Source organism: Artibeus jamaicensis, unplaced genomic scaffold, assembly GCF_021234435.1.
Source record: "Artibeus jamaicensis isolate MK-2021 breed Jamaican fruit bat unplaced genomic scaffold, CSHL_Jam_final contig_2790, whole genome shotgun sequence".
NCBI lineage: Eukaryota > Metazoa > Chordata > Mammalia > Chiroptera > Phyllostomidae > Artibeus > Artibeus jamaicensis.
Genome location: NW_026521616.1, coordinates 2243857 through 2270125, shown reverse-complemented (window position 1 = coordinate 2270125; position 26269 = coordinate 2243857). Strand labels below are relative to the sequence as shown.

General features: G+C 57.2%; 2 protein-coding genes across 2 annotated transcripts; both read left to right on the top strand.

Annotated features, from left to right (window-relative positions):
• The first annotated feature begins 238 nt into the window (after positions 1 to 238).
• On the top strand, positions 239 to 895 carry BHLHA9 (basic helix-loop-helix family member a9). Its single transcript, XM_037162781.2, has one exon. It carries the CDS (start codon positions 239 to 241, stop codon positions 893 to 895), a length of 657 nt encoding a protein of 218 aa, XP_037018676.2.
• Positions 896 to 8211: 7316 nt separating this feature from the next.
• Positions 8212 to 25093, top strand: TRARG1 (trafficking regulator of GLUT4 (SLC2A4) 1). Its single transcript, XM_037162915.2, has 3 exons — positions 8212 to 9008; positions 20925 to 21057; positions 22473 to 25093. Exons 1-3 carry the CDS (start codon positions 8622 to 8624, stop codon positions 22484 to 22486), a joined length of 534 nt encoding a protein of 177 aa, XP_037018810.1. The 5' UTR covers positions 8212 to 8621; the 3' UTR covers positions 22487 to 25093.
• Positions 25094 to 26269: the final 1176 nt, after the last annotated feature.

Here is a 26269-nt window from a genome sequence, read left to right as displayed (position 1 = left end):
ATCTGCATGCTTTCTCCCTTCCTTGCTTTCTTCCTCTTGGTCCCTCCCTCACCAATGTACCTGGAGGCAGGTAATAAAGCAGGAGGAGGGAGATGGATGGATGGGGAGGGCAGAGAGCCACGTGGTGCCATAAGGCCCAGCTAAAGAGGGCTGTCCTGGGAGTGCCCGGCCTACAGGAGCCAAGGCTCAGAAGGGGGACTGTTACCCTTGTCGTGAGCAGCAAGGCCTGGAGAAGGACATGCACCGAGGTGTGCCAGGACCAGGCCTCAGGGGCCCGAAGGGGGCAGAGGGCTCTGCCAAGGACTTGGGGGGCTCCTGCCTGGAGGCCGGGAAGGATTTTGGGGTGCTGAGGGAGAACGGAGTCCCTCGCGGCCTGGGCGAGGCAGAGGAGGTGCCCAACAGTAGAAAGCGCGCGCGACCCGTGCGGTCCAAAGCGCGGCGCGTGGCGGCCAACGTGCGGGAGCGCAAGCGCATCCTGGACTACAACGAGGCTTTCAACGCGCTGCGCCGGGCGCTGCGGCACGACCTCGGGGGCAAGAGGCTTTCCAAGATCGCCACGCTGCGCAGGGCCATCCACCGCATCACTGCGCTCTCCCTGGTCCTGCGCGCCAGCCCCCCGCCCCGCTGGCCCTGCGCGCATCTGGAGTGCCACGGCCAGGCGGAGAGCGCCGGGGACGCTGGGGACGCGGGTTCCAGCCGGCCGCCGTCCTCCGGGCTCTTCACACCGCGCTGTGCCCCTTGCTCCCCGCACACGCCCCTGGGACGGCCAGTGACCGAGGCACAGAGTTTGGCCCAGGCCTCCACTGGGAGCTGGCGCCGGTGTCCGGGGGCATCCTTTGCCTGGCCGCTGGGCCACCCACGGGCGGATTCCGAGCCGAGCTACCAGCACTCCTGACCTGCCCACTGAGCGCCCAGGCCAGTGCAGGGAGGAGCCAATGGCAGGATGACTACAGGGAGACTGCTAAACAAACAGAAAACCCAACCAGACTCCGCAAAACTGAATGGGCTGGCGCCTCCTCGCCTGTGGGAAGGAGCTCCGAAGCCTGGGACGGCGCACCCCACCTCCGCAATCCCGACCTGGAGTGGCAGCTCCGGGAGAGGAGCAGGACCCTGCTGGACTCTTTCTGACGTTTGGACTTGAACTGTTCTTCTAAAGTGACTTTTGTATTCACATGTCTCTGAGTCCTTGTGTCCCTCGCTGCTTTTCAGAAGGGGGGCTTTGGGGCAGGGAGACTTGTACGTGGGAGTGTGGGTGGCACCACGTGCGGTCTGATGGGACAGTGGGGGGTCCCCTGCCCCTGCCTGTGCCGATGCCCCAAATCTGTGATCTGGGAGAGGTGATCAGAAGCAGCTGAATAAAAAGGAAGCTGTCATCTGTCTGCTGCCAGCATCCGGGACTGGCCCAGGGGCCCGGGGGGGGGGCGGGCCAGAGGGACTGGAGGCCTGGGGGTTCACCCTGCAGGCCCAGGTAGGTATGCGGTGGCATTGAGTCAAGACTGCAGGCGTGGCTGAGTGTGCAAGGGGCACTGTGGGAAAGGACATTACAGGGGCCGGGGAGCAAGGCCTGGGAGACTAAGGTGTGGTCAGCCCCATCTCTGGACCCCCTGCTCATCTGCCATCGGCAGCCAGCCACAGTGAGGACTGCAGTGAAAACAGAGTCTGGGCCAGTCTCGGAGGACGAAGCTGAAGGTAGGGTCGAGGATCGGGGGTCAGCGAGTCCTGCCTGTACCCCAAGTGACGAGATGGAGCTTCCAGTGAACCAGTGCAGCCGGGGCCACTGTGAGGAGGGGTGGTCTTAGAATTCGGGAAAGATTATGGGGAGGAGGTTCAGGGAAGTAGCCCCTTTCTCCCCAGAGATGTCTGGGGATCTGCTCTCACCCAGGAACAGCGCCCCCAGCTGGCATCCGACCTCACTCAGGCCGGCCTGGCTGGTAGTGCAGGTCCCGCTTGCTGGGTGAGGGCCTGCGTGTGCCAGGAAGGGCTGAGAGCTTTCGGGACTCCGTGGAGCGTGGGGATCTTGCCAGCTGGGAAGAACAGTTATATAGCGTGGAATGGGGAGCCCCACAGGAGCTGGAGAGGTGCCCTCAGCCCTGAAGGAGAGAGGGCTCCCCAGAAGAGTTGAGGGGAGGCTTCGCCTTCTGGCTGGTGCACTTGGCCAGACCCCCAGCTCACAGACCCCCAATTTCACGTGGCAAGTGGCGGGGGCACAGGTCACAGGAAGGCTTTGACTCAGGGTCTCTGAACCTCCAGCCGCTCCCCTCTGTCCCAGGTGATTCTACTCGGGGTAGCTGTGAGGATTCACATTCCTCCGGAACACAGTTTCTGCCAATTAGAAGGTGTTCCATAAACTGTCACTGTGTACATATTGTTATGCTCTTATGCCAGATCAGCCTGGGCCATGTTCCCACCCTGCTTCAGCCCGAGGCTCTTACTCTCTGCTAACATGGTCCTATGACCTGCGGGCGCTGCTTTCCTAAATTCCAGGATAGAAAGCTGAGGGTTCACTGGTCTGGGGGTGCTGTCGGCACCAGAGTGTCAAGGGTGCCCCCTGCAGGTGGAAAAGTGAGTGTACAGCAGACGTGGAAGGTCCGCCGGGGGCTGTGAAAGTACCCTTGAAGTACAGTTGACCCTCGACAAATACGGGAGGGTTAAGGGCACAGACCAAACACACAATCGGAAGTCTGCCTGTAATTTAAATCAGTCTTCCACATACGTGGATTCCCAGTTGCTGACTGAAAGTGCAGTTGAACTTCAAACATCACAGGTTTCAACTCTGTAGGTCTGCTCAAACACAAAATTGAAAAAACCCTTGAATATGAGGAGGTGCGCAGTTCAAACCCCACCCAGTTTTCCAAGCGTATTTCTCAGGCTCCTCACTTACCAGCAGAGTAATCTTGGCAAATTGCCTCATGACGCTGAGCCTTGACGTTCCCATCTGTGTAATAGACTTACATAACAAGTACTTACATCTTAGGCTGCGGGGCAGACTAAATGGGATAATGCATTTAAAGCACTTAGCATAGTGCCTGGCCCAGGCAAGCACTCACTGACTGGAAGCCATTAAGACATACTCTGTTCGCAAGGTTGGTATAAGCAGAGAACGCATAGGAAGGTGTCTTATAAAAAGTCCACAATGTATTGGTTACTATCCTTGTTTTACCAGGACTGTGGGTTTGAGTGCCCACACCTGTGTATCTGCCTGCTGACAAGTATCTGCCTAACATTCTGAGGGTTTTTGACACACACACCTCACGTTCCTGCTTACACAGAAGTGTGGATGTGCGAGTGTCGTGTGCATATATATGTATTGATCTAACAGGCTCCCCCTGGTGCTTTAGGGGGTCCTAAGCCAGAATACATGCCCTTTCATTGCGTGCTTTACAGGCTTTTTGGAACCTTTGCTTGATTTTTCATCTGTTCCCAAGGCCATGTCCATCCTCCAAGCTAACTTATTTGCTGTGGAGAGAAGATAAATCTGTGACTGTTGAAGAAATGGAAGTTATCAACCAAGATAGGTTTGTCCAAATATAGAGAAAGACAGTTAGCACCAGAGAGGTATTAATTGAGTACAAAATGGAAAGTTCTGGAAAGAGAAAACATATGTAAGACAGAGCTGCTAAACATACGGCCAGAAGAGATGAAGGACTGAGGTGCACAAAGACAGAGATTATGTATCTACAACCCACTCAAACAATGTTTAGACGGGAGAGTTAACTTTTAAAGGGCAGAGAGGAATACAAATCGTAGCACTTTTGCCCCGGCCGGGTAGCTCAGGAGGTTGGGGCATCGGCCCCTACACCAAAAGGCTGTGGGTTCAGTTCCCGGTCAGGACACACACCTGGGTCGCAGGTTTGATTCCTGGTCCGGTGTGTTCGGGAGGCAACAGACCGATGTTTCTCTCTCTGTCCCTCTCCCTCTTTCTTTTCCTCTCTCTGTAAAATCAATAAACATATCCTGGGGTGAGGATTAAAAAACTATAGCACTTTCAGCAAGTTTACAGCTCACAAAGCGCTCTCCTGCATCAGTGCCTTCCACACCGTTGCCTCCCGCTCGCAGCCTCCGTCCCAGCGAACAGGACCTCACTTCTCTAGCAATGGATGGAACGTGCCAGCGGGAGTCAGTGACAATCGTGACACCCAGTGTCATCGGGCACGTGGAGGAAAGGGCACAGTTACAGATTTCCAGTTGTACTGTGCATCTGTTCCTTTTTTGGTAAAGAAAAAATTGGCAAAACAAAAATGAAAATCCTGCAGGGAATGATCCAAAAGGAAAACAAATCTGCAAAAAGGCAGTCCCAGCAGCACTGTACATAGTAGTGAAGGATGTGAAACAACGCGAACGCCCAGCCAGAGGGGCCTGGGAACGGACACCGCGGTGAGGGAGGCAGCGGGTCAGAAAGCGCCCCGCCCCCGCTGACTGTAGCTGTAGGCCAACGCGTAGGTGCAGCAGGGATGTAAAAGGGGTTAATATCCATCGGGGTTTTTGCACTGTTTCTAAAAGGTGAAAAATGTGTCTCCTTTGAGCATCTGCCAGACAGAAACAGGGAAATGTGTTGAGCAAGGACGGTAAGGACAAAGGATGTCAGGTAGCTTCCCTCGGAGGGACCCCACCTTACAGGTGTGAAACTGGGGTGCCTGTGCGGGAAGCGTGATCACATGGAGTTTGTTTTTTTAAAGGTTTTATTTCTTTTTAGGGAGGGAAAAGGAGGGAGGAAGAGAGGGAGAGAAACATCAATGTGTGGTTGCCTCTTGCACGTCCCCTACTGGGGGGCTGGCCCACAGCCCAGGCATGTGCCCTGAGTGGGAATCAAACCAGTGACCCTTTGGTTCTCAGCCCGAACTCAATCCACTGAGCCACACCAGCCAGGGTGGATCATGTGGGGTTTTCCTCACACTTGGTGTGTGCGGGTGTGTTTGTACAGATACTACCACCCCAGGGGCAGGGTGAGCCGGGACCAGGAAGTCCTCAGAGAGAAGAGGAATTCGCTTCGTCACCCCCCCCCCTCAGCCCCACAGGATTCCTGATCCCAGTGAGTCAAGGGTAGGAAGGGCTGCGGGGCACAGACAAGAGGGGCTGTGTTCCCTCTTCCCCATTGATTAGGTTCCAACTTCCTTCTTTTCTGAGGTCCCCCCCATCCACCCCACTGCCCTCCAGTGTGCAGGCCCACTCTCCCCTCCACTGTGCACACCTCAGCGTCCTTTGTGCACAGGGCAGCTCAGGCCGGGGGCAGGCAGGGCTGGCGTGAGTGGTGGCGAAGACTCACCCTGGGTGCTTGGTTGGAGTTTTCATCTTCCTCCAGTTCACCCTGCTTTCCTTAACTATGAGCCAGGCACTGGGGCCAGGGAGCTGGGTGTACGCCTCCGCCTCCGTGACCTCATAGCCCAGCAGGGAAGAGGAACAGAGAAGGGAATGAGGCTCTTCAGTTCCCTGTGCCCATACTAGGAAGCAGCCAGCTGCGGACCAGAAGGAGGCCCCCCATCTGTCTGGCTGGGCAGGGGAGGCAGGCCAGGTGCGGGTGGAGTTGGAGGGGCTCAGTGCTCCCTTCTCAAGGCTGCAGTCGACCCTGTGGCTCTGCAGAAAATGGGCCCAGCATCCCCAGATCCTTCTATTTAAAAGCCTAAAATGCCTATTTTTTTTTGTGAAATTGATTTTTTAAAAACACAACATTCTTTGAGTCAATATTGTGTGAGCCAAACTCACTTTATATAATGAATATGGCCCATGGGCCCCCACTTAAGACTTCATTTGGGATTTGAGGGAGTGGGAGGCTGGAGCAGGACCCGGCCACCACAGGAGCAGCTGGCTGGGTTGGGCTCAGCGGCCCTGGAACCCAAACCAGGAACTGCCTCTCCCCGCCACCATCTCCCCTTCACCCTGGTTTCCGCTCCACCTGTGGTCATGCCCTGCACCATCAGACCACTAGATGGCACCAGGAGCCCAGCATTGCACAGAGACAGAGTGAACATGAGTCCCTGGGTCCTGAACACGAGGCCACCCAGCCACAGCTGCCCTGGGGACTTCTTGGCCTTTTCTTTTCTCTTTGAGTTTTTATGAAGTCCTAAAATCCCATTTGTGCCAGGTTGGCTCTGTCCTTGAGGCTGGAATTGCCCAATAGAAATATAACAGTACCCACCTTTTTAATTTTTCAGTAGGTACGTTAAAAAAGGTAAAAAGACACAGGTGATGTTATTTTAATAATGTTTTATTTAGCTCAGTATATCCAAAATATTATGTCAAAACAATGTACAAAGTATTGATGAAATATTTTACATTCTGTTTTTTTGTACTAAGTGTTTGAAATTCCGTGTGTTTTATACTCATGGCACGTATCACTCAGGACTAGCCACATTGCGAGCACTGAAGCCATTTGTCTGGAGGACCCGGAGTCAGGCTGGACAGCGGTAGGCCTGTGGAGGCCTCGAGTTCGGCCACCTGAGGGGTAGCTGCCAGGCTGTGACATAGAATTCCGTCCAAGCTGGATGCCGACTAGAGTCTAGGAGTCTCGGGGACCCACCCTGACACCTTCTGCAGGAAGTCTCGTGTTCAAAAACGTGTTAGCACATTTCTGGGAGTTAGCAAGGGAGCTTGGCTCCCCCCTCCCCACCATTTCAAGCCTGCTCGTGGGGTGGGTGAGGGTCTTTCTGAGGACCTAGGTGGGGAGAGAGCCCCTCCACACCCCGTGCAGGTCAGGGAGCCTCTGTCTCACTGCCCTGGAGGTCTGCAGTTTGTAAGTAATCCTGGATTTCCTTTACTGAGCAACAGTTAATTTAATGTAGTCATAGTCATCGAACCTGAACGTTTGTCCCAAGCCACTTTTTTTTAAAAGATTTTATTTATCTATTTTTAGAGAGAAAGGGAAGGAAAGAAGGAGAGAAACATCACCGTATGGTTGCCTCTTGTGCGTCCCCTGCTGGGAACTGGCCTGCAACCCAGGCATGTGCCCTGACTGGGAATGGAACCAAGATTCTTTGGTTTGCAGGCCTGAGCTCAGTCCACTGAGCTACACCAGCCAGGGCCCAAACTGCTTTTGAAACTGATTTGCCTCCCGGAGTCCTTCTAGCCCCCTGGCCTGGGCCCCTCCCCCTCCCCTCCCTCCCTGTGGCCGGCACTCACTGTCTCCGGTGCCACACCCCCTCCTGCCCCTGCGCTGCCCCTGCTGGAAGCAGCGTGTGGAAGCCAGCTGGAGACACAACCCAAAGCCATTCCTCTCTGCTAAACCGGTTCGTTTTGCTTCAGACTAGCCCCCGAACCAGATCTGACCAGAAATTGGTGTCTGGTGAGGATGCAGTTTGAGTCGGGCGTCTCTTTCCACGTCCAGGCCTTGGTCCTCTAATCTGTGATCCAGATGGATTTGAACTGTGACCCCTCTGAGGCCCCTTCCGTCCCATCTCCTCTTGTGCGTGACCTCGGGGCCTGAAACTCTTAGTTACCTGCTCCTGTAAACCACACACACACAGATACATGGATGCACACCCTGGTGGTTCCAGGTCACTATTTTGGGGACACAGAGAGAGATGCAGGGGATAGAAAAGGAGGCAGAAACGGAGGAGACATAAGGGAGCAAAGACTCCAAGAATCAGAGCAGACAGACAGCCAGGACCAAGGCCCTTCAGACTCAGCATGTGCCCCCAGGGGCCCCTAATAGGAGGACACTTGCCTACTCTTTGGCGCCGCAGAAAAGCTCCGATAGGCATGAGATGGGGCCAACACTCCCCAACACCCCTCTGCCCTTCACCTTGGCGAGCAGCTCAGAAACCCACTCAGAGGGCCCTGTGGGTCTCGGCAAGATGCTGCAGGGGCCTCACTGGCGTTTGATCTCCCCTTGGCTCCCAGAGCCCGGCCTCCATGCCTCCGGGAGCTGGAGATCACGCTCGGGGTTCAGGGCCCGCTGACTCCCTACAGATAGGAGGAGGCAGCAGCCCGCTCCAGGGGAGGAACGGCGGAGGGCTCAGGTTCCCGGGACAGTTGAAGACACACCCCCTTGAGACCCACTGTGTCTTTTTGCCTATCCAGAGCCCCCAGCTCTGCGGAGCAGGTCTTGTGGCTGCAATGGAAAGAGGAGGCCAGCCCAAGTCCCTCCGGGCTGGGCCAGGCTGGGCAGAGCAGGGCTGGGCTGGGGCAGAGGCAGAACGCTGCTGGGCGGGTCTCTGGGGAGAGGGGAATTGAAAAGGGAAAGCATCTCTGAGGAGGGCAGAGAGGGAGGGAGGCCTGCGGCGAGTACACACACACACACACACACACACACACACACAGCCGCCCTGACTTAGCCTAAGCCTCAGTCTGGAGAGAAGCATCTTCTCTCGGCTCCTGAAGCTGCTTTCTGTTGCTTCCCCGCCCATCCGTGCTGTCAGCAGCACCAGCAAAGTTGACCTCGAACTTGAACGGAACCGAAGTCTCCAGCTCCCAGGAGCTCTGCTGGGCAGCAGGCGGGACCCAGACTCCGAACTCTGTCGGCCCGGAGAAGCCCACCCTCCCAATCTACAGCCGGCCTTTGCTCCCTGGGGACACTTCTGCCTCTGACCCGTGGGCCCCCAGGCTGGGCTGAAGAATGGTGCGCTGAGGTCCCTCTGGAACCCCCTAATCACAGCCTGGACCCGAAGCAGCCCAAGGCCCAAGCTGACATGGCCAACCCCGTGCAGCCTCAGTTTCCCCCGGCGCAGGAGCCTGGCACCACCTCACCCCCAGACCTGCCTGAGATGGAGATGCTTCTCACCAAGGTGGGGGACCAGGATGACAAGCCCCCGAAGCTGTCCAAGTCCCTGTCAGGGGCTCTGGACCTGGAGCAGAATGGCCATGGCCTGCCCTTCAAGGCAGCGTCCAGGGGGCACCAGGAGGCTTCACTCCCCCGGTCGCCCTCTCGCACCAGCTCCAGACGAGCGTCCTCTGTTGCCACCACCTCCTATGCCCAGGACCAAGAAGTCCCCAGAGATTACCTCATCCTGGCCATCGCCTCCTGCTTCTGCCCCGTCTGGCCCCTCAACCTCATCCCCCTCATCTTTTCTATCATGGTAAGTGCTGCTGTTTGCTCCAGGGCGGGGTCTGGGCCCAGGGGCAGCAAGCACGCTCCCTGGTGCCTGGTGTGGGTGTTGGGAAAAGAGAGCTGGGTGCTAGGAGCTGGGGGGGGGGGGCGAGACTCCCTCTCTCGTCTGGCCCACTGCTCCCCTGGGAGAAGGGCCCAGGGGTCAGGAGAGCTTTTGTTTGCTGTCCTCTCTCACCTCTGCTTCTGGATCCAGCTTGACTTTGCACACAGCCCTGCTGGGTAAGGGGCCCCAGGGAGCCCCCGGGTCTAAATTCCTAACTACAGAAAAATAGCCAAGTGGGGGGGGAGGCTTGTCTTTGGTGGTGGGGTGGCAGAGGGTTCTCCTGAGGAGTCATTCCAGAGCAGAGCTGTATTATCAGCAGAGGTTGCAGCTGGCATGGAGTCCCAGGGCCCACATTCTCAGGAGGGGAGCCAGCCTCCCCACAGTGCCCCCTGCACCTCACCCCGGGCCACCTGGGTACTCTCGGACCCTTTACCAGCTCTGGTTTCCAAAAGCCAGAGGGGGCTTCCCTGCCACACACTGGGGGCCTCTGGGCCTTGGTGCATGTACTGATTTCACATCTGTCCTCAGGGTAGGGGAGGTCCGAGCCCCAGGTGGAAAACGTGGCAGAGGGCATGGCTAGACTTGCCAAGGAGGGCACGTGGCTTCTCACACACTTGTGCCGCAGGGTTTTGAGTACATTGCCTCAGACTGTCCCCAAACCAAGACACTGGGATAGAGCTCCTGACAGAGGCCACAGAAAACGTCAGTAGATGTGACTTTTGAGGTCTAGGAAGAAGAGAGAGAGAGAGACGGGGCAGGCATTGACTTCTGGAATAAAGTTGGGAGCCGGAGGCAGTGAACAGCTGGTTCAGGGCTGGCGGAGGCCAGAGGACTGGGTGGGGAGAGACTATCTGCTTCCCTCTTCAGTGACGTCACTGCTGAGTCATCTATCCCCAAGCCCTGAGGAGCTGTGGTCACTCTTGCTGCTCCCGCTGTGCTCTCAGAAAGTCCCTATTTTCTCACACTTCTGTGTCTACCCCACTGATGCCCAGTCCCCAGATGCGGACACCTCCCCCGGCCCCCACCAAACCCAGCACACCTGCCGGGATGTCACTGGCAGTGTGCCTAAGTCGGAGGGACTTGGCGTGGGCACAAGAGCCAGGGCTGGGCAGGCCCCAGGGTGGGGTCTTCCCGTGTGCCCGCTACACTGGGGACAGCTGGGGGCAGGGCCAAGCCCCAGGGGCAGCCAGCGCTCTGGGCGGGGCCGCCTCTCCATCCTGAGGAGAAGCCCTGGAGGGGAGGCAGCTTTAGGGAGGAAAACCACACAAGGGCCCAGGGGAGCACAGTTGCTAGACTCTGTCTCCTGGCAGGGGTGGCAGGGTGCAGGCGGGCAGGTAGAGCTGCCTTTGTCATAGGAAACCTGAGCCCCAGACTGTGACACCAGTGAGCCCACTCTCGAATTTCTACATCCTCCTCAAGTTCTTGAGTCAGGCGTGATCGTCACCGGGCCAGGGGCAGGGAACAGGGTGCTAAAGCAGACACCATCGCCAATTCCTGGGAGCCTCCAGGCCCCTGGGAGAAACTTGTAAACAGATCCTTACAACACATTTCGAGAAGTATTCGCCCTCGAAAAAAATGACAAGATATTATGTTGCCTCGGGCAAGTGACTCAAACTTCTCTTCTCAATATTCCCATCTGCAAAATGGGCTGTCGCCTTAGCGCCTACCTTGTGGAGCTGTGTGAGGGTGAAGTGAGACGGGCCCTAGAGAGTGCCTAAGAACAGCACCAGCACGCAGGCCGGCCGGCCGCTACACCGGACGGCGATTCGGCGGCAGCGCCCGCCTCCCTGGTGAGGGCTGGGACGCATCACGGGTTTGCTGTGGGGATCTTTTAGAGCTTTGAAGTAGGATTCACATAGCGTACAATCTGCTCGTCTAAAGCGCATGATTCAGTGGCTTTCAGTATATTCACAGTTCAGTGCAACCATGGCCACACTCCATGTTAGAACATTTTTCTCAGCTCCAAAAGAAATTGTGCCTTTGTTCTATCACCACCCCCTCTCCACCTCTTCCTCAATCCCTCCCACACCTGAGCGACCGCTGATCTTTCTGTCTGCATGGATTGGCCTCTTCTGGAGGTTTTATATAAATGGAATCAGACGGCATGTGGTCCCTCGGCGACTGGCTTTGTTCACACCTGGCGTAGTGTTTTCAAGCTCCGCAGGGTTTGGAGTCAGATTTCCATTTTGGAGGACCGGTCCTGTGTAGGGTGAAAGGAGGGACCAACGGGGCCCTTTTGAGTCTGGCATTTGAGGAGGGGACCTGTGCAGGGGTGCAGGTGAGAGTGACGGGGCCGGGACCATGGCCGGGACAGGGGGACCTTCTCACAGTGGTACCACGGGTCTTCCATTCCGTCGACCATTCTCTTGAATGGCGAGTTGCTTGTTTGGAGGGAACTACGTGGTGCGGGATAATCAGGACCCGTGAATGAAGGTGTCTTTACGCACCAGGCACCGCGTTAGACCTTGGGAAGTGGTCAGACAGGACGAGGCCTGTTGGGCAGGAGAAAGATGCGGGTGGGCGGTGGTCCAGGGAGGCGGGCAAGGGCCTGCTCCGGGAATTCAACTTTCATCCTAGTGCTCTCAGGAGCCGCTAAAAAAATTTAGGCAGAGGTGTGATGCGGTCAGATCCTATTTTAAAACCAATACCCAACAGCATTGTGGGCAATGGATCAGAGCGGGCAGGATGGGGATCGGGGAGACCCCGCAGGAGGCTCTGGAGACGCCCGGGCAGCAAGGGCCTGAGCTAAGCAGCGGGCCCAGAGAGGCGGGCACCAGGGGGGGACTGCTGAGCAGGTGGGAGCAGTGATGGCTCCTGGCTCCCGGATATTCACCCCCAAAACAGTGGAGCTGCCTTAGAGAAAGCTCCGCAGCACGCAGCATGTGAGGGGTGGGCAGAGGAAAGAGGGCAGAAGAGGTTTTCGAAAAGAAGACCCCAGGGGGTGGGAGGAAAGCTGGAAAAGAGGGAGGGACACCCAGGTGGGAGCGAGTCTGAAGAAGAAAGAGGGAGTCGTCAAACGTTGCGGAGAGATCAGGTTCAATAAGGATGGCAGTGTCCCCTGGCTGGGCCAATCACAGACCCCTGGGGGCCCTGGGGACCCTGGTGATGGATAAGCTTGGGTAGAAATGACTGATGAGGTGAGTTCCCTGAAGAGCAGAGTGATGGGACTAAGAAGAAGGACCTCCTTCCCAGGAGCTGGGAGGAGAGGCCGTGAGGGCAGAAGCAGAGAGAAACTCAAGGAAAAGGAAGTTGGTTCACGCTGTAGGGGCCCCATGCCGCCAGGGACAGGGAGGGCAAGTGCTTTGCTGAGAAATAAGGGCCTGACGGCAGAGGAGAGGAGTGGTGACTAGGGATGGACGGGTCAACGGCCCGAGGGCTCCGCTGAGGCTGGAGACCATGGGTGAGCTGTTATCAGCCTGCACGGTGGTGTGGCTTTTGTCCAGCTGCAGATAGAGAGTCACTGACGCGGCTGGGACCACCCAAACCTGGGGATGGTAGAACTGCCATGAGGGCAGGACCAGAAGGTCCTGAGGGATGGCACAGAAGATGTAAGCCAGGATCCGGCTGGACTGGGAGGGGTGAGGCCAGGAAGATGGCTATAGCCTTGGCAGAGACGGAGGCTGGTCACAGGCTGGGGCTAGGAGAGGTCCAGGGGCAGGTGCTATGAGAGAGCAAGGGTGAGACAGAGATCGGGGGCTTGCGATTCCAGAGGAGGAGCCGAGGCAAGTGTGGAGTATAGTCGTGGAAATGAATTTCTAAAGGGAACTGTCAGGAGCCAGAGAGAAGGAACCTGAGGAAGCCCAGGGTGAGGAATATTACTAATACCATGTGCTTGCTAAATGTTAGGCACTGGTCCAGATACTTTATGTGTATTATATCGTTTAAGTCAGACTACAATTCTGTGAGGTCTAGGTATTGTTACTACTCTCAGTGTGCAGGTGAGAAAACGGACATATGGACGTGTGAAATAACCTGCTAGCTAGTGACCGGGAGCCCAGGACGGGGTGCCCAGAGGCCAAGCTCTCGTTCCCACTCACTCCACAGCCTGCCTCCTGAATCAGAGGGCGCCCACGTGGGGAGCACTGTTGGGTGCGCCCACAGCTTCTGTCTTTCCTCTTCTGGGAGCCGGTCAACTTCATAGGAAACTCCCACTTCCCAGGGAGGGAGGGCGTGGGTTACGTACCCAGGGCTGAAACCCTCGGTCCCGCCCAAGCAGCATTAGGGCAAAGGAGGGCCGGAGAGGGTGGAAAGGCAGCTGGTCTCCGGGGCTGCCGTCTCGGGTCCTGGGACAGACTTCAGAACTCCTCGTCCGAGGCCCTCCCACTGGTTACCAGGTGAAGGGCCAAGCCTGGGATCTGGGCTGGAAGGAGGCCCCCATCCCCGAGCTTTTCTACAGCTTTACTGTCTGCAGAGTGTGCCCTGACATGCGGCTCACAGAGTCTGGCTAGACGTCCCCACTTCACAGATGAGGCACCTGGGACGCACAGAATAGTACGTTGTCCACGGTCACACAACTGGCAAGAGCCACATCAGCTGCAAGCTGACCCCAGTGTTCTGTCCATGGTCCCACCCTGCATCTCCCCCTGGGCATGAGGATGGCGTGCCCCTTCCAGGGAGGCCAAACCTTGTGCAGGGTGGGAGGAATTTCCCTTCCTTCTCTGTTTCCCTGTGCCCCCACCACTGTTCTCCCTGCCCCCAAATCCATCAGGGGAAGACAATGGACCCTCAGCACCCTTGCCACGGTGGCTTTCTGCCCACTACACAGCCTTTGACAGTGGCCTGCGGGCCTGGTGGTTCAGGGGCTGTGTCTGAGTTGTCCAGACTCAGCGGTGCTCAGAACCAGGCCTCCCAGGAGCCTCCTGCGGTGGCCAGGGCAAGGCTGGCTTCATCCATTTAACTTCTGGGTCAGGCTGAGAATGGCCCCCTGTTCCTTGATGCCGGCAAGGTCACCGGTCCACGAAGGCAGCTGGCCCCAGGCAGCAGGCCTTGGCTTGATGATAGTGATAAAACGCGCATCAGACCTGGGTGAGAGTCTCAGTTCTGCCCCTTCTAAGCCACATGGCCATGTCCAAATCACTCAGCCTCCTTCCTCAGCCTCAGTTTCCTCATCTGTAAAATAAGTGCCATAAAACCATCCCCCTCAGCGTTCTTGGGAGGATTAGATGAGTTAATACCTGTGAAAGCACCAAGCGCTGGGAGCGCACACAGTAAGTGGAAGTGGTTGCTGTTCTTACCGACACTGAATGAAATTGAAATGTCGGGGGGAAAGGGCAGATCCCCAGGGGACAGGCAATTCTGACTCTACCCAGTTCGGGGACAGTGAAGTCTCGCCCTCATCGCACCACCCAGGGTGGGCGGGCGGCCCCATGGGCACCACTGAGCAGCCCCTCCTCTGCAGGTTGTTCCTGCCACACGTGGGAGCCCTGCAGAGGTCCGGAGTGGCTTCAACACACCTTTTCTCGGACAGTTTAAGTGACCTCACTGTTTAACGGACATGTTGCAGGCTCAGTCCCATTCATTTGTGTATTCATCCGTTCGCTCAACAAGAGTGCGGAGTCCAAACCAGGCCTGACAGCTGGGCAGCTGGCTTAAAATACTGACAAGCTTCCGGATCCGTTGGTAACTAGCTGCTACCCCAGGTGCCCAAGCATTTCCAGTTCGGACACTGCAGCTGCCTGACTCCTCCTGGACTCCCCGCTGTTGCTCCCCACTCTTCAGCAACTGCAGGGTTAACCTCTAGTCAGGGCATTCGGGAAGGAAGCAACTGCGCTGTTGCAGAGAGAGGTTGTGAGGGAGCCGAGGAGAATCACCTCCCTTGGCCACCCGGCTCCCTGCTTTCAGCCTGGGCAGCTCTCCCCGCACCGCACCTCTGACCCTGCCTGCTCTCAGACTTCACCAGTGTCTCTCTCCCCTCCTCTGTGAGCCTGAATTCATCTCTCCGCACTGTTCCCACAGCCGCTGCAGTTGCAGTGGCCTGTTACCACAGTCATTACAATCACTGCTGCAACTGTTCTCGTGCCGTCCGCTGAAGCCATTTGGTACAAGGAGATGATGCCACTTAAGTGGGGAGGAGAGGGCAGCTGGCTCTTACTTATAAAATGTAAAGAAGGTGCCCTGGCCGGGTAGCTCGGTTGGTTAGAGCATCGTCCCATACACCAGGGTTGCAGGTTCAAGCCTCGGTGAGGGCATATATAAGAATCAACCGGTGAATGCATAAATGAGAACAATAAATCCATGCTTCTCTTTCTCTAATCGATAATAAGAAAATTTTTAAAAAGAAATGAAGGGTCTTCTTCCATCCCTGCAGTTAAGGAATGGACCTTTTGTTTGGTAATTAAGGGGCGGGGGTGGACAGGGAGGGGTGGATTCAGATGCGGGTGCCAGCTAGTGGTGAGGAACTTCTGTCCCTAAAAGTGGGCTTCTGCTCCGGAAGGCAGCCACTCCCCTCCGTGTCACAGATTGGAAAGCCCGGACTTGCAGCTCAGTGGAGAGGCCCGCGCTGCAGGGCGGACGCAGGGCCCTGACGCAGCAGAGCAGCCAAGGTCGGGCTGCAGTGACTGGGAGGCAAGGCCTGGCGGCGCCATGGGTGGAGAAGGGACCGGGCTCCGTGTGACGTGCACAGTCCTCCCAGGTCCTCCCCTCTCCATTCCTCCTCCCCAAGCAGCCATGTGTGCCCCTTGCCCCGCGGCCCTGAATGACGCTGCGCTCACAGGCATTTCTCTGGAAGGGGAGGCAGGACCCCTCTCAGACCCTGCTCTCCTCCGCCTGCCCGCCAGGCTTACGGCTGAGGAGCAGCCCCTTGGTCACGACTCAAGGTGGCCCCGGAGTCTTTAAAGCCCAACCTTCTAGAAATCCCTGGAGCCTTTCTGTTATGTTGCCTTCTCATCCCCCCCAGTGTGGCCTTGGCGTCGAAGTCCTGAGCCTGCCTAGTGACCTGGGCTGGCCATGCAGAGAGCTGGAGGTGGCATGGGTCAGCAGGCAGGGCCAAGCCCCGATGCCAGATATCTTTCCTGGGGGACTCGCTACCCTTACTCCTTTCATTAATCCCTGTCACTTGTGAGCCTTCCCCTGGCTGGTTCGATGGTTAGAAAACAGGCTCCCCTCTCATTCTTCTCTCTGCTGTGTCCTCCACTTCCTCGACAACCTACCAGCGTCGTCCCCTAAGTTACATAAGGGTGCCGGGGCTGAGGATGCACGACCCTGCCTTCCAGGAGCTCACAGGCTGAAGAAAGAGACTGACAGCTACCAGGTGGTAAGAGAGAAAAAGAGAACGGGGCGAGATGCTGTGGGAACCCCACGGAGGGCCGATGGCTTGTTTGTGGGGGCCAAGGAAGGGTTCGCTGGGGGTGGCTCTTGAAGGACGAGGAGGAGCCGTTGAGGTGGGAATATGGTAACGAGACAAAGCATCCCAGCGGAAGCAGTACGAGCAGAGGCATAAAAATGTACCCCTGGTGTGGGAGTCGTGTGACCAGGCTTGCCTTTCCGGGACCTCACCTTGGCTGTTCGGAAGAGGTTGGGTGGGCAACGGAGGAGCAGAGACCAGTGAGCAGCAGGCTGATGCAGTCTCCAGAGGAAAGACACACAGGGGGTGGGCTAGGGCAGTGGAGTGGGACTAGAGAGGCAGGGACGGAGCTGAGGCATGTTAGAAAGGTCAGGAATTCTTACGATTGTATTTGGGGTGGGGAGAGCCAGAGAGGGGGGTCCAGGAGGGGCGATGCTAGGATTCTCTCCCCCAAATGGGAGCTGTAACACGCAGCTCAGTGATGAGGCTTTGCTACTCACGGAGCACCTGTCAGGGCAGGAGCCTTGCGGAGGCTGGGCGTGGAGCATGAGGATGGTACAAGGGCTGTGCTCTGCTGGGGATGCAGATACAGGAGCATCTCCCCCATTCTCCCATCCCGCCGCCATCAAGAGGAGGAGGGACAGAGAAAGGGAGGAGAGGCAGGTTCCTGGCCACGCAGTCAGCATGTGATTAGCACCCTCACTGGGCGGATCAGAAAGCAGTGCTGTGACCTTCACCAAGACCCACCAGAGAGGCTTGTCCTCTCCGAGGGGTCTGCCCTCCTCTGCCCACGTTGGTGGGTTATGCTTCTTTATCCTTCTCAGACTCAGCGGAGGGAAGGGGATCTCCTGTTAACAACACAAGTATTTCATTACTGTATCATTGAGCACTTCCTCTAGCTGGGCACCACGCTGAGCCCCCTGCTTGTATGATCTCACTTAATCTCCACAAAAACCCAGTGAGGTGGGTACTGATTTTACCTGATGAGGAAATCGAAGCATAAAAAAGGAAAGCCACCTGTCCAGGGTCACACAGTTAGTAAATGATGGAGCTGGGACAGGAGCCGGGAGGTCTGGCTCCGGAATGTGTGTGCTCAGCCAGGGTGCCCTTCTAGGGAGCTGGAGGACACACCTGCTCCTGGCTGGGTCCCCGCCGTGTCCCCCTGGGCTGGCGAGTCTCTGGATGGGCTGTTGCCCGAGTGCCACTCTATGGCCCTCCTGAAACCAGACCCATCTTCTCTTTCCCTCTCACCGGATGACGTCAGTCTGTTGTTACTGATAGCCCTGAGGTCCAGAGGCACAAACACTCACAACTTCCTGCCTGGATCCGCCTACAGACCTGTCCAGGTGTGAGGTCACCTGCACCCACATTCAGCCAGTCTCCACAGACGGGAGTGCTCTCGTCCGCTGTCTGTAGTTCATCCCTTTGCTCAGGACCAGACCTGCTGCTGCCCTGAGACCCTGGGGTGCTCGTCACCCCTTGGTCTTTTCACCCTTCCCTCTGCACTGGGTCTTCTTCTTTTCTGTCTTAGAGAAACCCTCTGTGTGTCTCAGCGGGTTGTACGCTCCCCAACAGGGCAAAATCCAGATTCTGTTTTGTGAGAGCCAGGCCCCTTCTTGATCCGGCCTTTCTCCACATCTCCAGTTGCTTCTCTCATGATGCCTCCTTGTTCCAGGTCCTCATCTGTAAACGGCCTAATAACAACCCCTAACTCATAGGAGGATAAAAAGCTTTAGTGGATGGCAAGCATTTAACATATTCCTGACACAAGGTACATTTTCAAATAAAGTTAGGGATAATTAGTATTCCTTTGAAGGGGGAAGAATCTCGGTGGGCTTCACAGAGGAGGTGGCATTGGAGCAAGCCCTTGAAGGATGGAGAGGAGGTAGACAAATGGTAGTGTGAACGCAAACATGCAGGCCAGAGGAACAGCACAAGCCAAGGCATGTGGAAGTTGGCGCTCATACCCTGGGGTGGCTCAGATTGGCTGGGCCCAGAGATTGTGGAAGAGAATAGTAGAAGGTAAAATCAGAAACTGCAAAGCTAACCTGAGTTTGGTCTTTGGTCTGCGGACAGTGGGCAACCATGGAAGGTACTGGGAGGGAGTGATTAACTCAGTCACCGTCATCTTGCCAATCTTTTGCATCAGCTCCTGAATTCCAACTTCTTCTCTGATCCCATAAGACCTTTTAGAAAACATTCCTCTGCCTTAGTCTTTCATCTGCGCTGCCTCCCATTGCCCCTCAGGCAGTAACCAACCTCCTCCCTGTGTGCGCAGAGCCCTGCGTGGCCTGGCTGCACCCTCCTCTTGCTCACTCTCAGCTCCATCCACAATGGCCTCTATCTAGTCCCTCCTGCTTCCCTCAAACACGATGTATTGTGCAGCTACATGATTGCCAAGCAGGGTCTCCCTCAGGGTCTTTGCACATGCTTTTCTCTCTGCCTGCAATACTCTTCTTCCTTTTGAAAAAGGTCTATTTAAGTCTTACTCAGCCTTCAGTCCTGGCTGGTGTGGCTCAGTGGATTGAGTGCCGGCCTGAGAACCAAAGGGTTGCTGGTTCGATTCCCAGTCAGGGCACATGCCTGGGTTATGGGCCAGGTCCTCAGTAGGGGGTGTGCAAGAGGCAACCACACCTTGATGTTTCTCTCTCTCTCTTTCTCCTTCCCTACCTCTCTCTAAAAGTAAATAAAATCTTTAAACAAAAGTCTTATTCAGCCTTCACATCTCAGTCTAAATGTCCTTCTTCTAGGAAGTCTTCTTGGATTTTCCCCTTTAATAAGGCCCCATAGTACCAGGTACCTCTTTTTCTATCACTCCCCCGAGTTACATTTTCTCCTGTTTGTGTGGTCAAGGTGGAGGCCAGCCTCCCCACCAGGCCAGAGTCTCTGTGGGCTGGGGCCTGGAAATCCCTTGAGCACTGCTGCATCCAGAGGCCTGGCCCAGGGCCTGGCGTAACTATCTGTGGAGTGAAATTGTGGTTTGGGGGATAGAATGGAGAAGAAGAGAGCTTGGGGCCAGGGGATTTTCAGGAGGCGATTGCCATGGCAGGTGATCGTCAAGGTGATTCTCACTTGCGGGAGAAGTGGTGGCCGGAAGGAGGTAGGGAAGGTGCAAAGGACCTAGAGAGGGGAGTGGCGATGAAACTCACCAAGCACAGAAACTGATTAGTAGGGTGGGGTGGGGGAGGACTTGCACAGGAAGTGGGAGGACTCCAGGCTGTTGCCAAGAACTGGGGCTTGGGCAGGTGCCAGGCCGGGAGCAGACCCGGGAAGTCGGAAGCTATAGTTTTGGGCACAGTGAGTTTGGGTGGCCCTGTGACAGGAGAGTGGGGCTGGCCTGGAAGGAGCTCGGAACAGGGAACCACGGGGTGGGGGTGGGAGTGGGGTCGGTCAGAATTCTGACAGGTGAAGGGGGTGGCACTTTGGGGAGGGGGTGCCCCTGTGAAGAGCACGGAGGGGCGGGGTAGCCTCTCTGAACTTTAGCGGCTTCAAAAGTGGGCAACACTGCCAACCTCATAGGATGGCTTGAGGCTAAAAGATAATTTTGGTACAGTCCTGAACAAGCTGCCTGGTACAAAATAAGGGCACAATAAGTCATCATCGTCATTGTCGTCATCATCATCGTCATCAAGGTACTTGACTACATTTCCAGTCTAAACACAGGGGTCTCAAATGATTGGAAAATAAATTACCAAATAAGTGGCCCGAGGCAGTCAGTCACACGGTTCATGGGCTCCTGCCTGTGCCTGTTCTAGCAGCCCAGGAAACACTGGGAGCGCCAGAACTCGAGGTCACAGGCAAGCCCTTGCCAGCAAGTTGACGAGTGCACCATCCCTGGCAGGGGCGCAGGGCCACCATGGGATCACCTGGGACACACTACCTACTGAGCTCCCTGGAGCCTCTGAGGATGCCCTCTGTCCTTTGATGCCTCACCGCCTCCCACAGCCCCCTGGTTTCACCACATTGCACAGGGCCGAGAAAACCCAAGCTCACGGAGGAGTGAAGTGTCAAGTGGGGCCCCTGTGAAGCCATGGGCGACTCCCTCCCCCCCAGGCCCTGCCTTTCTGGTGCGATCTGGGAGGGGCCTGGCAGAGCGGGCGTGTGGGTCCTGGTAGGGAAGACCAAGGACTTTTTTCTTTTGTGGCAAGAGGGAGTCACAGAGAAAAGGAGGCAGACCCATCAGGCCAGAGAAAAAGCCACAGGGACAGCCATAGCACCTGGGTGCAGCCACAGCCACCAGCCTGGGCCTGGGGTCTGCAGGGGCCTGGCTTACCTGTTCCCACCAGCTCAGCGTAGCCTGGGCCTGGCCCACCTTCTCAGGCCCTTGGTCTCCATTGTTCCACCCTGTGCTTCTGTGATTCTGCATTTCTTGGTTCTGCTTCCAGCTGTCCTCAGCCAGCCAGCCAGGGGCAGGCTTGGCTGGTGTCCCTGCCTCTTGAGTCAGGGCAGCTGGAGTGTCGGCTGCAGTGGGAACCGGGTGTGTTCCTGAGGCCCGGGCCAGGACCCCACAGGCTGCTGAGGACGGCCTTCCCGAGGTCTCTGCCACCCTCTCTCCGCAGTCTCGAGGCAGCGTGCAACAGGGGGACCTGGACGGGGCCCGGAGGCTGGGCCGCCTTGCCCGGATGCTCAGCATCAGCTTCATCATCATAGGGATCGTCATCATCATTGTGGCCGTGACCGTCAACATTGCAGGTGAGGCCCGGCTGTGTACCAGCCTGCTCGGTGTGAGGACAGCTATAGCCTGGGCCCTGGGGCAGGGGTGGTGGAAGGAAGGGACAAGCCCGTGGGCACCATAGCCTAAACTCTTGCTCCCGAAAAACAACCCAGTCCCCAGGAGTGACCAGCTGAGTAGGCCTGGTGGTCTCACTTGCCTTATGCCTGGAAAGCAGCTTAAGGGAAAAGGGTGGAGAAAGAGCGCAAGCCTAGGAATCAGAGGCTCCAATGGCCCTGGGCCCTGGGCCAGTGTCTGTCTAGTTGGACCGTAGGGCTTTTCAGATCTACAGCTGTTGGAAGAAGCCCCCAGCTCACCCGAGGTAATGGATGTCACTGCCTTTGTAAACTGTAGGCTTGCCGCACAAGTGTCCATGCTGAGACAGCCAGGACAGGCCAGAGGCAAGCAACGCACATGGTGGAATTCAGAAAGTAACACTTCTGTGAGCACCCAGAGGTGGCCCAAGGGAGTTATCTAGGCAGGGGAACCACTTTCCAGGGTGACTCCCAGCTGCTCACAGGCCCATGCAGCTTTGAGAGTCTCTGGGCTACGTAGCCTACCTGGTCCACCCCCCTCTCTTCACACACTCACATGGGGAAGCCCCCCACCCCGGGATCTCAGCCCCTTGCAGTGACCATCCCAAGTTTCTCCCCAAAGACCTTGCTCTGTCAAATGTGCTCCATGGACCAGTGGCCGTGGCTGCTGACCCCAGGAACGAGTCAGAAATGCAGAATCTGGGGCCCTACCCCAGACCCACGGAGTCAGAATCTGTATTTTACTGAGATTTCCAGCCTAATCATTAAGTTTGGGAGGCATTGGTCTAGGCTACAGAGTGTTCAATGTGGGGCAAAAAAGCCTGGGATTCTGCCATGGGGTCCTGGGCAGCCCTGGACACTGAGGAGGGGGAAGAGGTCAGGTGTGTAATCAGCCTGCCTGGGTTCGAAAGCCCCCCCCCCACTTCCCTCCTGCCTGGACAGAAGCACGCTCCACGGTCTCTCTGAGTCCGACAGACCCACAGGTGCGTGGGAGGCAGGAGCCCACTCGCCCAGGGCTTTAGCCCAGTCTCCTTTGTCCTGCTGCTGCTTGTCATCTCAGCCACAACTCTTTTGATGGCACATGACAACTACTGAACCCACAGCAGTCAAGGGAACTGGTGAGCTTTCACTAAGAAATTCAAGCGTCAGTGGTTCTACGTTCAGGGGTCACATGCCCAGCTCTGCGCCAATCATCCAGGCCCCAGCCCTCTCACTGGCAGGAGTGCAGTTCCACCAGGGGCACCAAACCACTCCCTGGTCCCATTGTCATTTCCCACCGGAAACACCCAAATCTTCCACACGGGGACCCGAAGACCCGTGTCCTGAGCTCTGCTCTGCCTTCACCGTCCTTTCCCTTACAGTTCAGAAGAAATAGAAGGAACCCGACCTCTGCACAAGCAGAGCACACCAGCTGCAGCGCTCCCAACCCACGCCTCACACACCACGGAGGACAGGATGTGACTGACTGCCAAGGGCCCACCTGTCCCCAAGTTCCAAAAGCACAAACTCAGAGGGAAATTCCCAAGTCACTCCATCTCAGTCCACATCAGATGGGAAAAGCCAGAGGAAGGAAGGAAGCTGAATTTACTGTGAAACTGACCAGAAATGTGTCTGATCTCATGGACGCAGCCCCCCGTTCTGCCCCCAGTGTTCTGGCTTTTCCGCACCCCCACAATTTCCCGGTATCTCCTGAGCAGCACATACTGCCGGACAGAAGAAATCAGCCCCACGAGCAGGTGAACTGCGGTGGGGAGCGGGCAGCACACTCCCTGCACTACCAGGAGCAAAGACGTGGGACTTTATCTTTGTATTTTTCTTGAGGAGGGATAAGAAGGACTGTTTGCATGCCTTGTGCCACACGCCTGCTGCGATCCCAGCTGCTGCCCTCACCTCAGAGGCCCAGAGCCCCGAGCTGACACTTGGCGCGTGCCTGGGACCTCCGGCTGCCCTAGAAGGAGGTGACGGCCACACCTATGTCCCCCACGGCAGGGTGGAGGCGCCCAGAGGAATGTTGGCGAAGAGTGGAACAGGGACAGACACCCACGGACCACTTCCCGAACCTTTCAGCCTCGGAAGCGTCTCTGCCGAGAACTACGACGTCCTGGGGAGTCTCCCAGGATGACCCAGTCCGCCTTTTGCCCCCTACCCGTGCTGTAGTCTGGAGCACATACCGAGAACTCCTAGGGCCCTAACCTGCCCTCCCCTCCTCTCAGCCAGCAAGGAGGTCCTGAGGTCTCCCCTGGCGTGGTCTGGGGTACAAACTTGGGGCCCCATGCAGAGTGGCTCAGATGGAGCACAGGCTCCGGCTCCCCGATGCTCTGAGCCTCGCCCTGCGCTCCCGGCCGTCCTGTCCGCAAACAGCAGGGGTTTTCCCTGGAGGAGGCTTTGGGAACGGCCCTGGGATGCTTCCCATGGGCTCCCAGGCCATTGGCAGTGTTTATGCTCCTGTAGGGAAGCGGACCAGAGGGGTTTTATGAAAGTTTGTTTCTTGGTCTAGAGAATTCCAAGACTGAGGGAAGAGCTTGGCTGAAGGGTCCAGTGTGTGGGAGAGGGAAGGGCCCCAGGTTTGGGAATATACCCACCTGCCGGAGGCAGGGCTGGACACCGCGGCTTCTGTCTAAGGACCGAATGGGATGCCTGAAAGGACTGAGCAGGGCCCTGGGCCTCCCGACTGGCTTCTGGCCCTGGATTCTGCTCCAGCTTCTCTCTGGCACAGGCTCTGTCCACAGGGCCTCCCCTGTGCCCACGTTCCCCATTGGCTTCGGCTCCCAGACTCTCGCAGGCGGGTGCTCCTGGCTTCCCCACCCTGGGAGGCCCTGCCTAGCAGCTGAGGTTACTGTGCGCTCAGCAGCAGGGCAGCTTCCCAGCCCCAGCCAGACTGGCCCCAGATTGGCCAAGCATGTTTCCCCTTGGGGTCCATACTAGTCTCTCCCACCCTCTACATAGGCCCCTGGGAGGGTGTCTGTTAGCACCGAGCCTCTGTCTGCCAGGAGCTCCGCGTCCTCAGTGCAGTCCAAGCCTCAGGGACCACAAGGAGGGGACGGGAGCAGAGGGATCGCTCTGGGGTAAGCTCTCCTGAGTCAGTCCCCGAGCAGGGAATAAACGCCAGCCTCCACACACCCAAAAGGAGGGGCTGGTTGGATTTGCTTCATGGAAACTTTGAGGCCAAAGTAAAGATGCCCTGTTTGTTGGGGGAGTCTGGGGGTGACCCCAGAGTATTTGTGTCACTTGCAAGGTCAGTCAGGTCAGGCCAGGGGAGATGGGAGGTCATAGGCCTCAGCTTTGGAAGGAGGGGTCAGCAGTTGCAGGTCTTCCAGCTGGCCCCAGGGGTCCTCAGCTTCAGTATTTGAGGGAGAAGAAAGGCACCAGGGCACACGATGGCAGAGGCGGGGCTCTGTCTGCAGCGTGGGCGTGTGCGTGTGCCCAGCACGCGCCCAGACCCGCCCCGCCCCCTCAGTTCCGTGCAGACACCGCTTCTCACACACTCCCACGTACTCGCACACTTGTTCACATGCAAAACGCCGCTCAGGTGAGAACAGCCTCAGGAACAGGCAGAGCTGAGACATTATTCCATTCAGACAAGAACAACTCGAGAGTCTTCTTGTCATCCAAGGGGTTTCCAAGGGGTTTCCAAGGTATATGGAAGGAGTGGAAGCCCCCAAAGACCAGCTCCTCCATCAGAGAGGAGTACGGGGCCTGAGAGGTAAGACAGGGAGGGAGGGTCCCCAGTGAGCCCACCCCAAAGGTGGCCTGGCACCCCCAGGCCTCGTCAAAGCTGGAAGGATCAGTGGCCCTGCTGCCCCAGCCTCGTTGTGGGCCCGGCCGCTGGCTGCACGAACACAGTGGCCTCCTGGTGTGGCTGCGGGAGCTGACCCGGCCTCTCCCGGGTCCCCTAGGGAGCAGCGGAACTGCCCCTCCCCTCCGCCAGCGCCACACTCACCAGTCCGCTCCTCTGTATTTCTCAGCATGGAAAGAAATAAAGCTGGCCGTACACGAGCACCCTGGGTCTGTGTGTTTGTGCCGCTGGGTTGCACCCATCAAGGGGTCGCAGACAATGCTGGAGTCGGGGGTGGGACGGTTCTCTCAGGGCTGGGCACCGGGAAGCCGGGGCACCACGGCCAGCACCAGGCACTGTCCCGGGCAAGTCCCGGGCCCTCTCCGAGCCTGCCTCAGTTTCCCTGGTGAGTAAGGCAGGTCCCATCTTCCCCAGGTGCTTCTTTCTGTACATGAATGAAGATCTCTGGAGTAGAGAGAAGGCGGCAGGAAACCGGCACCTGCTGATAGTCGGGTGCACGCCTGGCATTTGACACACTTGGTAAATCTACGAGGCATCCAGGGGGGTTACTGGGGTTACCCGGGGCTTCGAATCAGTAGGCTGAGGCTCAGAGAGGTTCAGGGACTGATCCCAGACCCCACCGTGCCTGGCACACAGAAGACACTGCGTGGATGCTGGCTTACTGACCTCATGCCTAGGTCAGACCCTCACATTGGCTTCTTGCTGTCCTGCTGCTACCCAGAGAGGAAAGCCCTGCAGCAGGGAGGTGAGAGAAAGGCATACGTGGGGGTGGGAGGCAGGGAACGCATTCCCCAGGCTGCAGAACGAAGCAGGCAGGGGTTGCTGGACTGTGGAAGGTAGCAAGGACTTCAGAAAGGCAGGCGGAGTGGTCAGGAGGGTGTGGGCGGAGCCGCCAGGCTGGGCAGGCAGTGGGGAGGGAAGGAATGGCCACACAGCCATGGTGAGCTGCCAACTGTGAGGGCAGGAGGATGGGGGAAGGAGGAGCAGGGCACAGGGCTGGGGGGGGGCCAGAACGCAGGGAGAGTCGAGGACCCAAGAGGCACCGGAGCAGAGCGGATCAGGGTGTGGGCGCTGGGGGCAGCCTGCCTGGGTGCCCAGCCATGGGTTAGCAGAGTCCCCTTGGGGAAACTCCTGTCCACCAGGCCAGGGGCCAGGGGAGCACAGCCCATGTTCCAGGCAGTGGGCTCTGTGGTTTATGCAAGTCATTTAATCCTCACAGCACCTTGTGAGGTACGTCATCCCATTTTTCTGGGAAGAAAATGAAAGTTAGAGAGGCCCAGTGACTGGCTCAAGGTCACAGAGTCAGGACGTGGAGAAGCAGGACAGTCCTCAAATGCTGGTGACAGGAGCCTCCCCTGCCTT

Coding starts and splice junctions, on each gene's coding strand:
- TRARG1 (XM_037162915.2), top strand. CDS start 8,622: ATGGCCAACCCCGTGCAGCCTCAGTTTCCCCCGGCGCAGGAGCCTGGC. Junction 9,009..20,924: donor CCCTCATCTTTTCTATCATG/GTAAGTGCTGCT, acceptor CTCTCTCCGCAG/TCTCGAGGCAGCGTGCAACA.
- BHLHA9 (XM_037162781.2), top strand. CDS start 239: ATGCACCGAGGTGTGCCAGGACCAGGCCTCAGGGGCCCGAAGGGGGCA.